Raw genomic sequence first — 11,831 nt, forward strand, 5'->3', positions numbered from 1 at the left:
TGGTCCGGGCCTGGCCCTTCCCTGCAGGGAAGGCCATTCCTGAAACAGGGCTAAGTGGAACCAAGATTTAAGGCAAGGTAGTAACAGAGGTTAGCCCAGAGCTGGGGGAACCTGTCGGGACCAGGAGCCTGGACGTAGTCCTGATGAAGATAACACTTCTTGTGTCGACTTCCTGAAAGGACACCTACAGAACCTTCTCCCCTTGGAGCCTCAAGTGAGCCTGTCCAGTGGAGATGGTAATTCCAAGGCTAACCCCAACACAGAGCAGTGCAAGTCAATCCAGGAGCCGCAGAGCAGAGGGAAATGGCCCCGGAAGTTCACCATGGCGAGGGAGATTGGCGTCTCTTTCTGATGGAGGCCAACCCCAGGCTCTGGTTGTTTCCATGAAGTTTTTTTCCAGCCTTTTTTTCTACTAAGACTCAGTCTGCAGCATTTTGGGTTATACCCAGGGCTTGGTGCAGTCTTTAAGCCCATTCTTCCTCTATTCAGAAAAGAATTTTAGAATTGCGGCAAGAGAGATGAACAGTAAGGAATCTCTTTGAATTCCTTTTGGTTTAGGGAGAAGGTAAACCATTCGTAAGCTTCTGCTGCCAAGTAAAAGCTCGTCTCTCAGCATTGCTAGGTAATGATAGATGAGACTTGCTCAGGGACCAGAACCCAAACATCACTGATGGAAGGCTCCCTCTGGGCCAGGCGCTCTTCTTGGTACTTACATCCATTAGTTTGTTTGGTCCTCAGCCCATCTTTCTGGCATAGATACTACTTACTGATGAGGACACTGAGGCCCAGAGGGGTTGTGTAACTTACCCACTGTCACACAGCCAGTAGGGGTTGGATTTGAGATGCAAACCCAAACTCTACTGAAATAGAAATGAGGAAGGAGCCCAAGGCTGGGAAGCAGCCTTGTGACTCTGGCCAGGCCGTGGACCAGGGTGTGCAGTGGGCTGCAGCGGATTGCAGTGGGGAGGAGGTGTCCTGTTCCTGGTGTGGCTAGGCAATGGCGGGCTGGGCTGGCTTTCTGACTGTGTGTGGGGAGCTGCCTCACACAGCCACTCTGCCACCTCTGCCCACTTTAGCAGAGTTCTCCCGCCCTGCCTCAGTCAGTGAGAATCACGACGCAGGGCCTGACGGCGACAAGCGGGAAGACGATGCCGAGTCAGGGGGACGCCGGTCAGAGGCTGAAGAAGGAGAGGTCAGGACGCCCACCAAGATCAAGGAGCTGAAGGTAGGAGTCTGCTGGGATGCCGTGTACTCTGAAGGCCCCGGGGTGACAGGAGGGTGGCTGGGGTCTAGATACGGCCTTGGCCTTCCAAGTCCCAATTGTATTCAGGCACCCTTGCTGTGGGGTGCACCACGGACAGGACCTGGGCCTTGAACTGTCCACCTGGGCATGCAGAGTGGGGCGGGGGTGGAGGTGGGCGTGCTGATGATCCCTTTTTGCCCAGCTTCCCTGGGTTGAGGGTGCTGACCTCCTAGGAGTCTCAGACTCCCTCTTACCTAACTCCTTGTCTCCCTGTGAACTGCTGTCTGGCTCCGTGTCTCCTCTCCTCCCCTGAGCATGACCAGGTCACCAGAGACCTCAGTGTGGACTATTAATATGTCCTTTCCAGCAGCCCCACCCTCTCTGTGGACATCCACACCGCAGCATGTCTGTGTACCTGTTCCCCTAGCCTTAGACTCAGGCACAGACATGATGATCGCGCATTCACATGCACAGGCTTGGCCAGGTGTGGCTTCCTTGGCATTGCTGAGCAGTCCTTTTCTGTCATGTAGTTCTGTCATGTGAATACAGGTCCCCTAGACACACCCTCACTGCTGGAAGCAGCAGGAAACCACAGACACACATCTGCCCATGAGCGTGTCTCATCCATGAGGCCTCTAGTTCCCTGGCCCTTCCTTTGCCTTCCTGGGATAGCTGCCTGCTTCCTGCCCTACAAGTTCCTCTGCCCACCCGTTACCTATAGGTAGCCCAGCAGCTCTCCTGGCCTGTACTGCATGGTGGGACTGGGTGTGCGAACACAGGGCTACTCTGCTGGGTCAGGCTAGAGGTGGTGTCTCCAATCTGTTTGTCCTACTGACCCTGCTGGTTCCTTTCCCTCCCGCTATCCCACCAGCCGGAGCAGGAAACCACGCCAAGACACAAGCAGGAGGTACTGCATGGACCCCCCCTCCTCCGTAGCCATCAGGTTCCCATCCCATTTCTGGCTCAGGTCCCCCACCTTCAGCCTCATGTCTACCCCCCTTCCACACCCTCTTCTGTTACCTTCCTTTCTGGTCACTGCCCTCCCCGTTATGCTCACGTCTTCAAGTCCCAGGTCAGGTTCTAGTTCCATCCATGTGCCGTACCTGCCACCCAATGTCCCTCGTTGCTGGGCCTGGTAATCTATGCTTGCCTCCCACCCCACTTACATCCACCAGTTCTGTGCGTCCATTTAGCTCCTCCCTCCACTCCCATCCTTCCTTAGCATCACCTCCTTCCCACACCCCCATCTTCTCTGTGTTCTTTGTATCCCCTGACAACCAGATGTGAGGGTGGGGCCCGGGTGGGGAAGGAGGAGCATCTGCTCAGTCAGACTCCAGTCCCACCGCCCTCCTGAGTGGGCTGCTGGTGCCTCCCTGGAAACCCCTCCTCTCTTCTCATCTTCCTGTTCTCTGCTTCCATCAGCTTCCGCCTTCCAGCCCCACCTCTTGTTCCCATTCACAGCACCCAGATCTCTCTGGACCCTTCAGTACAAGAGAGACAGTTTATCCTTGCTGAGAGCCTGTCATGGTATCCTGCGATCCAGGCGTCAGCCCAGCTCAACTATGGACTTTGAGTCTTAGAAAGACTTCGTGGGCCCTGATCCCCAGCTACACAATAGGGCAGGCATATTACCTGTAACTCCAGCTGTACCAGTCTTGTGCCAGGCCTTGACTCTCAGCCTTTAAGCTCTAGGAATCCCAGGACTCAACAGTTGTACTGCTGGGAGCACAACTCACCCCCCACCCCCCCCAGGCCAGCAGGCCCATCGGGATCATCTGCTGTTCAGTGCCACTCACCATTGAGGCCCATTCTCAAGACCTGGGCAAAGTCTGGCCAGCTTAGCCCGGGAGGGAGGGAGGGAGGGAGGCCTGAGGTCCAAGCAGGTGCCTGGGGGGATGGCAGAAGCCTCGGTTGGATTGGCTTTCTTCCTGAGAAGGTTTGAGAGCAACTATAGGGATTCTTAGATGCCAGAGCTGAGTCCAGGGGAAGATTCCAGCCTTACCCAAGGGCAAGATTGTCTCCCAGGTGGCTCCTCTCAAATAGCCTTACAGATAGCCTCTGGGCTCCCGCCCACTTCTCTCTATCCCAGATGATGTCCCAAGCAGATGGCCAGCATTGACAGCTGTCTGTGGCTCATCCTCCCGGGGCCCAAGCACACTGCTCCATCTGTAACACTGGCGTGAACTCGACACACCGGGCACTCCAGCTCTACCTGACTTCTTCGTGTGCTAGGCCTTGAAGCTGATCTCTCGTCTTCCTAGTCTCAAACGTCTTGCCCCCACAAAACCTTCACCTCCACCCCAGCTTCCTGGTCTCTCTGACGGTGTCTGCCTTTTCCTGCTCTTAGAGAGCCAGTGCTCAGAAGGCATCTGGAAGGTTCTGGGTGATAGAGGAGGCAGCAGCTCACGGCAGATCTTTCTCTGGCCCCGAGTAAGGGAACGGGGCCCATTTTCCGAAGTGATCCAGCTGAGGCACATTTTTATTCCAGGCCTCCATGGGGCCTGAGAGGTTGGATGGGGCTCAGCGGAGCCCAGGCTGAGCACACTATTAAGTACAGTGATCCGAGTCTTGACCAGAGGTAGGAGCTACGACTCAAGAGGGTTCCGGGAAGCCAGCGAGCCAGTGAAGCTCAGTGAACAGAGCAGGGACGACTCACCTTGGTATACACAGCCTACTGTGCCTGAATCATAAACAGGAAGGTCTGTGCCTGACTCCATCTGTGCTCAGAACACAGTGGGAACTCACCGAGACTTGAGGGCTCAGTGGAGTTGTATGTTCTTGAGTAAGGGAGGCAGGGAAAGAGAGGGCATGACATCATCCAGTCACCCCATGCCCCTGGTCAGGACACCCCTCGGAGTTCATTGTCTTTGCTTCCTTGACTCCTGGGACTGTTCTGAGGTGGACAATGTAGGGAGGGGTAGTGGAGGGTGGTGGTCCTATTCTTCCTGTGTCTTCTGCCCACAGTAGATCATCTTCTACCTCTCCCTCTCCCTCATGCCTAGTTCCTGGACAAGCCAGAGGACGTCTTGTTGAAGCACCAGGCCAGCATCAATGAGCTCAAGAGGACCCTGAAGGAACCCAACAGCAAGCTGATCCACCGGGACCGGGACTGGGATCGGGAGCGCAGGCTGCCCTCGTCACCTGCCTCCCCATCCCCCAAGGGCACCCCGGAGAAAGCCAGTGAGGTAGGTATCATGCTGTGGACCTTGAGTAAAGAGGGGTGGGGTGGGGGAGGGGCTGAGTATAGAGTTACATTTATCCTCCACACAAATAATGTGTCCCCTTGTTGCTTACAGACGTGTGAGATGGGAAGGCAGGTTAGGCTAAGAAAGTCAAACCCACTAACCCCCGGGTCCTACAGACCATCTTAAAACATGAAAAACTCCAGAAATGCGTGGCAGCGTGTTTGTATTCCCTTCAGTCAAGCAAAGGAAAGTGGGGAAAGGGTGCTTGTTAGAAATTCGGGTTCTGAGAACCCATGTGGGACCCACTGAATCAGTTCCAGGGAACCAGCCTTTTAAACAAGTGCCCCAGGCAAGTCTCTTGCATACTCAACTTTAAGAATCCTGGAAGCTCTACCCAGGAGCCAGACCCTTGGGGGCTTATGTGAAAGTGCAGGGAGAACAAGGTCCCTCTTGGGAGGATTCTCAAGGTTCACCAAAGTGGTAAGTCCACTGCACAAACTCGACGCTCCTGAGACCTTCCCAGGACCCCTAGTGTCCTGCCTCCAGGGTGGAAATCAGGGGGCTATTTTCTTTTCTTTTCTTTTTTTTTTTTTTTTGTTTTTTTTTTTTTTTCAGTATTTTTTTCGAGACAGGGTTTCTCTATATAGCCCTGGCTGTCCTGGAACTCACTCCAGGCTGGCCTCGAACTCAGAAATCCACCTGCCTCTGCCTCCCGAGTGCTGGGATTAAAGGCATGTGTCACCATGCCTGGCAGGGGGCTATTTTCTTAATTGAGAAAGATGAAGACAGGCTTTGGGGGAAATCCCATATCTATACCCAAGCTATTGTATCGGCACTTGTGGAATTTTGGCAGAATTTACCCATTTCAATGTAGGCGTCTTCTTGCTCAAGCTGCCGCTCACTGATCACCAGATTGATCGTGTTCTAGACTTGGGCTCCTGGTTCTGTTATCTGTCGGCTGGGGGCTCTGATCTTGTTACTTAATCTCTCCAAGGTCCTGTTAGGTGAATATGGATGTTTATAAAGGTCAGATGAAATAATGCCCAGAGAGAGACCACATGGCCACCATGTTGTCTGTTATGGAACACTTGGTGTTCCTTATGGAGTTCCAGGACTGTGCCTTGCAGAACTCCAAATCAAAGCTGGAAGGGCCCTGGGAACCCTCTGTTTAAAGACCGCCTTTTACTGAGACCCAGAAAGACAAAGACCGACTTGGCATGAAGGCTGTGTTTGTTGTGTTCCATGGGTCATTGTGCTTGTTTGTCTTTAATTCACAGCTGGCTTGAGGCGAGACTGTGTGCAGAGCAGGCGAAGAGCCAGCTGTGTACCTGCTTTTTCTCCAGTGCTTTGAAAATTGGTGATGCAGCCATGATTTAATTCATAGAGCGTTTGATTGAACTGGTACTTGTCATGGTCTGAGCTCACCAGATAACAGAGAGCTTTCTTGTGAGGCATAAAACTAAGCCAGCTGGGATTCCATAGCTGCCAACAGTGTGCAGTCAGGGTTGATTTGGGGGCCTTGAAACCTGATACTCTAGAAAGGAGGCGAGCTTCTGCACCTAGCGGCAGAGGTGACAAACTTAAACATTATGACACCATGTTGTCAACTATTGCATGTCCTGATTGACATTTGTAGTTACCCAGGATGCACATGGTCCCCAGGCTGTAGACTGGACCAGCCCCTCTTCTGAGGGCTTTGAGATCCCAGCACAACCAAGATTCAGGCTGATACACAGCACTCTCCTCTGGACCGCTCATTCCCTCGGGGAAGACTTGGCCAGGGTGACTTCTAACAGTTCTGAGATGGGCTAGGTCTTGGCCTGGATGCAACTGAAGTGCGATGGAGAAGCTACCCCAAGGGTGAGGTGCCCACAGAAAAAGAATGGGTAGAATGAATGTTGGTGAGCTAGGACCAGAGTTGAGGGGTGTGCCCCACCTGCTGGTGACAACTGGAACTGCCATCAGAGGGACCCGTTCCAGCCACCACCTCCTTAGCCCTGAAAACTGCAGTCACTACTCATGAGGAGTACAGGAGCCCACCTTGGAGTTATGGTCTGTTTAGAACTGGGTTTTAGGCACTTTGGCATTTATGGGTTCTTGCGGATTTGCAAAATGGGGAGGAGTCATAGACAAGAACTTCACTCTGTCCTCCGGTGGGTGATGTTACCTCTATGAGCCTCATTGCATATGTCATTTTAAAGGGGACCAGAGTGTCATCCCATTGGGAGGTCATTGGCAAGGCTAACTGAGACAATGAAGGTGGGAGCTCAGTGTCCCCTGAGAAGTGTTGACAGTTGCAGGCCACTGCTGAAGGTGACTGGATCCCTGGCACAATATGACTCTCTAGAGGATCCTGCAAGGGCATGCATGCCACCCAGAACTTCCAGAGACATCTCTAAGCTTGTTGGGTCCCACCCAAGCCAAGGGGGAAAGCAGCAGGAACTTGAACCATTCCCATTGGTCAAACCCAGGTAGTTTGAAAGCCAGTTACCTGTGTGTGTGTGTGTGTGTGTGTGTGTGTAGCAGTGTGGGTGTGTGCATTACTGTGCACACTTCTGTGGGGGGGGCATCTTCCTTAGTCACTCTACTTTTTAAAATCATATCTTTATTTCTTTGTGTGTTCATCTGCAATGTGTGTATGTGTGTTTGTGTGTGTGTGTGTGCATGTGTGTGCAGTGCATGTGTGTGCAGAGCATGTGTCTGTGTGTAGTATGTATGGAGGTGAGAGGACAACTTGGCAGTCTCTCCTTCGTCCCTGGGGCCCTAGGAATTGAACTTCGGTTTTCAGGCTTGGCAATGGCACTGTTATCCATTGAGCCATCTCACCAGCCCCTCTACTTTATTTTTTGAGATAAGCCTCTCATGGAACACGGAACTCACTGATTCAACTAGGCTGGCTGGCCAGTGAGCTCTGGGCATCTGCCTGGCTCCTCCTCCCCAGAGCTGGGCCCACACCTGGCTTTTTTTCATAGGTGCTGGGGATCTGAACCCAAATCCTCCTGCCTGTCTGAGAATTTTACTAATTATGGTATCTTCTCAAAGACAACTTTTAAAAAATATGACTGTGACCCCTCCTGTAAGTTCGAATCATAGCCTAAGCCGTGGCACCTCTGGCAGGCTTGAATAGAGTCTAATGATGGTATTCTAAGCTCCCTCGAGTGTTCGTGAGAATGGTGGGCTGGCTAGAATGCACAGGATTGCCTTGCTGTTGTTATCTGTCTTCCCCCTCAGAATGGCTCCTTCCTGACTGACCCTATGAACTAACATGATAATATGGGTTTTACAAAGCTGAACTATTTACAGACTATGTGTCTCTCCTGCTCTCTCTCTCTCTCTCTCTCTCTCTCTCTCTCTCTCTCTCTCTCTCTCTCTCTCTCCTTTCTCTCTCTCTCCTTTTCCTCTGGCCTGGGCCTCCCCTGCAGGCCCAGAGGATCCAGGATACTTCTCAGCAGGACTTGGTACCTGGAACAGCAGCAGGCTGGGAAGTGTTCACTCAGAAAAGCCTCGCAGCGTCTCCTGAGGTTACTGTCTTCACTTTCCCACACCCCTTGCCCCTGGGCCTCCAGTCCATCCCTGCCTTCCCTCCAGGATCTTAAGAAAGCCCTTTCCCTGGGGTGAGGGGAACAAGCCAGACTCTGCCATGGAGAGGATAGCAAAGGTGGTCCACATTGTCCCTGTGTTATAAATGGCAAGTGTCCCCACCCCAGGGATCCACGAAGGGCCAGCCCTTCCCTCGTCTGTTATGTACCAGTAAGGACAGGATGGCAGCTATGCCCAGAAGACAGAAAAACTGGTTGCCTCTAGCTCCAAGGGGGCAATGAAACTGGTTGCCTCTAGCTCCAAGGGGGCAATGACATGATCCTCTCTGGAGGCAGGCTCTAACAAACATTAAGCTTGGGATTAGGTGTCCTGACCCTTGACCATGTCTTGCCCTGAGATCTTGTCTGGGTTTAGAAGCCTGACTGTAGTCTGTGGGTCAGGGCACTGTCTCCCTTCTTTCTCTCCTTCCAGCCACCTAAACTCATCGGACATTGGTCTGAGTCTTCAGGAAGGCAAAAGTATATGTCTTCCTCCCAAAAGCATCCCTGAGTTTGTAGAGGCAAACCTTCTAAGTGAGGAGAGCATCACTTCTGGGCCCAGATGAGGCCCAGGTCAAAGGCTCTGGGGTTTCCATGGTCCTGTGTGGATGCTGGGCATGGATCCCCACATCCCTTCATCTGCTGAGTTTTCATAATCTGTTGGCCTCAGGGGTTTACTGATAGGAAAACATCCTTCATCTAGCCTCTGTGCCCCATCTGTTGGTGTGGCGTCTGAGGATATAGATGCTATTCCTCCCACAGAGAAAACTTCTGTAGCAGACGTGAATTTTCTGTGACTGTAGGAAGGAGATGAGCAAGCTCCAGGCAAGGGAGAATACAGCCTGCAACTCTCCTCGAAGTCTTCTTCATGTAAAATTAAAAACAAACCATTCAGTGCTCTCACCTGAGGGCAGTGAGACAGGAGGCAGCAGCAGCCCAGCATTAGGGACATGGAGATGCCCTGGTGCCTGGAGATGCTCTTAGAAACAAGGACAGTGCCTTGTGGGGACTGAGCCAAGTATGCACCTTTCTCCGGTGACCTGCCACATCAGCCTTACTGTCTCATCTACAGTCAACAGGCCCTTCCTGCCTTCCTACCCCCTCCTCCATCCCCTCCCTCTGTCTTATCCCTCCTTCCACAGGGCCTTTCCATGTTGCCCTGGCCGGTCTCGAATGTGTGGTCCTCCTGCTTTGGCCACCCAAGTGCTGAGCATGAAGTTTTCTGTCCTTCCAACTGAAGTCTGTCCTGATCAGGGCTTCTTCTTGCTACCTATTGGCCATGAACTCTGCAGTCTCCCTGAGGCTGTCCCTCGAGGAATTGAATACCTCCTCTCTGCCCATCTTCTTCTTCTTCTTCTTTTTTTTTTTTTTTTTTTTTTCCTGAGCTTGAATGAAAACATCTAGATTTTTATTTGGGGTGCTAAGAACAGGAAGGCCAAAGCCCCTCAGCACAAAGGAAGGACTCAGCCAGGCCCACCAAGAGGGAGTCCTTTAACAGATTGCACAGACAGGAGACACAACAGGCCGGCACCCTGCTCACAGGCCCAGGCGCTTTGCCAGCAGATGCAATGGCCTCCCCCACCTGGGTGTGGGCCGCAGGGTAGAGATGAGGTGGTTTAAAAAACACAGCTGTACTAATTCTTCACTTTCACAGAAAAGAGAAACTTGGGGGAGCAGCTCACTGGAGAATTTACATAGAGCCGAGTCTGAAACCCCACCCCTAGAGGAGTTGAACCTCCCCTGAGCTGTCTGTGCTCAGTAAGGGGCAGACACCACATGGAAGGCGCAGGCCAGTCCAGAGGAACATGCTGACTGAAATAGCCGTCCCTCCCCTTCCCAGCTGCTGGCATGTCTACACTATGTACATTGTTGTGCTTTATCGCCCCCACCCCAGCCTCCGCCTGAAGCTCAGGGTGGAGGGAGGAACCCCTGAACCAGATTCAGCTGCTCTGCCCATCTTCTAACAGCTTCTCCTAGGATGCAGGTTCTAGAGAGCCCCCTTCCTGGACTTCTCCTGACCCCAGATGTAATTGAGAATTCCAGGTGGGGCCGGAACAGCTAGGAGTCAGCGGAGCTGCCCTCTGGGGTTTCTCCTTGATCATCACGAAGTAGACTTGATCCCTTCTTCACTCCTGTGGCTGGAGCAGAGGCAGCTCCATCAGATGGCACAGGGCACTCTAAGCAAGGCCCTGGAGAACCAGGGCCTCTGGAGAGAATACATGGAGGCTGGCCTATCTGTGGAGATCCTAATGTTGCAGCATCTTGTGACTTGGACCAGATGTGGCTTGACCAGTGCACTGCTGCCAGTCAAGTTGTCCTTTCTTTCTGTAAATCATGCCCCATCCCCATCAGTCCTTAACTGTTGCTTTTTTAGCATCAGAGCTCTTGTTTCCTTCCTCTGCACTCCTGTGTGATCTTCTGCAAATGCCTTCATTGGGAGCCTTGGTTTCCCTTTCTGCAACAAGGTTGCCAACTGGAGTAAATGTAATTATGTAGATGAAGGAAGGGCTGGCACTGCCTGGCATCTAATAACTAAGCAATAACATGTGCTTCCCTTCTCTGCCTCTAGAATCCTTCCTGGCTGTGCCAGCTCCCGCCACACACACACACACACACACACACACACACACACACACACACACAGTTGCCCATCTAACCTGTTTGCTGTTTGGAATTGGAATGGGAATATTCCAAAAGGGGCCTCTTTGGCCAACTTTGACCACCATCTCTAGGCTGATGATATAGATGCTGAAATGGAAGCAGCTGACAGAACTTGCTTCCCTGCTTCCCGAGGAGATGAGACAGGTCCTTACCTCTACAGACTGGCAGAACAGGTCCCTCTGAAGCGTCAGATACAGACATCTGAAACATCTCAGAGAGCTGTACCAGACTGAGACTGAGTCTGGACCTCCCCTTCCTTTCATCTTTCTTATTGTTAAGATTCTCTTAATGAGGTCAGATTCCCTGACCTGGGAAAAATGCAGTGTTCCCTTGATCCGTCCAACTCCATCAGATCATATGGGCGTGGCAGGCTCATCATCAAGTCACAGCCTGAAAAGAAGCCCTGTTTCCGGGAGGAGTTTCGGGCTTACCTCATCTTGGACGCAGTCTTGGGATGGTGGGAGACCTCAAAACTGTGTCTTGGGTTCTGGGGTCCATAGCTAGGTGGTCAAGAGTGGTTTTCCTCCCCTCTGCCTAGATTCGGAAGTTGATTTCCAGATCTGCATCGTGAAGGCATTAAGTGAAGGCTGTGACACAGCCTTGGGCTGTGCAGGACTACAGGGGCTGCTCCCTCTTTGCATTATGCATTTGTTAGATGGACCTCGATGAGATTTTTGTGGGGGGAAAGTATTCTATGGTCCCAAGAGGAAAATCCCAATGATCTTAAGGCTCTGGTAATGATTCACGAAGCAAACTGTCATTTTCCATAGACTGTTGGGGATGGATAAAACCCAACAGTGCCACCCTGTCTCTTCAGATCTACAATACTCCTGTCTGTGCTTCTATCCTTCCATGGTATGATCGGGACAGCTCTTTTCTATCTTCCATGGGTTTTTGTTAGAGTTCTCCAAGGATTGGTCTTAAAATTGTTTCTTTTGGGCTGAACCTCAGAATGTTCAAGCTGTTTAAGTCATTGCTCCAACGGTGCTTTCTCTAGACTTTTCCCCCAGAGGGAGATGACACTGGGTGTCTGTGGAGCTCTTTTACCTCAGCATCCAGAGATTCCTTGTGGTGTAGGTGCCTTCCATTCTGACAGTGGCAAGTGTTCAGTTACAAGAGGCAGAGGCCTGGCCTGTGTGGATCTCCCTTTTCCCATTGTTCCTA

At 52.1% G+C, this 11,831-nt stretch overlaps 1 protein-coding gene across 13 annotated transcripts in view; it reads left to right on the forward strand.

The window, feature by feature from the left end:
- The window catches only part of Epb41l1 (erythrocyte membrane protein band 4.1 like 1), a 125,048-nt gene that overhangs the window by 91,415 nt on the left and 21,802 nt on the right, over nt 1–11,831 (forward strand). For 2 of the 13 annotated variants that reach the window (XM_029537146.1, XM_029537147.1), the window contains 4 exons: nt 1,077–1,225; nt 2,115–2,150; nt 4,246–4,428; nt 7,851–7,949. In XM_029537146.1, coding sequence (XP_029393006.1) covers nt 1,077–1,225; nt 2,115–2,150; nt 4,246–4,428; nt 7,851–7,949 — 467 coding nt within the window. The remainder of the gene's footprint in view (nt 1–1,076; nt 1,226–2,114; nt 2,151–4,245; nt 4,429–7,850; nt 7,950–11,831) is intronic. The other 11 variants (XM_029537148.1, XM_029537152.1, XM_021194661.2 and 8 more) reach the window with 8 other exon arrangements.

This window comes from Mus pahari, chromosome 3 (genome assembly GCF_900095145.1).
Source record: "Mus pahari chromosome 3, PAHARI_EIJ_v1.1, whole genome shotgun sequence".
Classification (NCBI taxonomy): domain Eukaryota; kingdom Metazoa; phylum Chordata; class Mammalia; order Rodentia; family Muridae; genus Mus; species Mus pahari.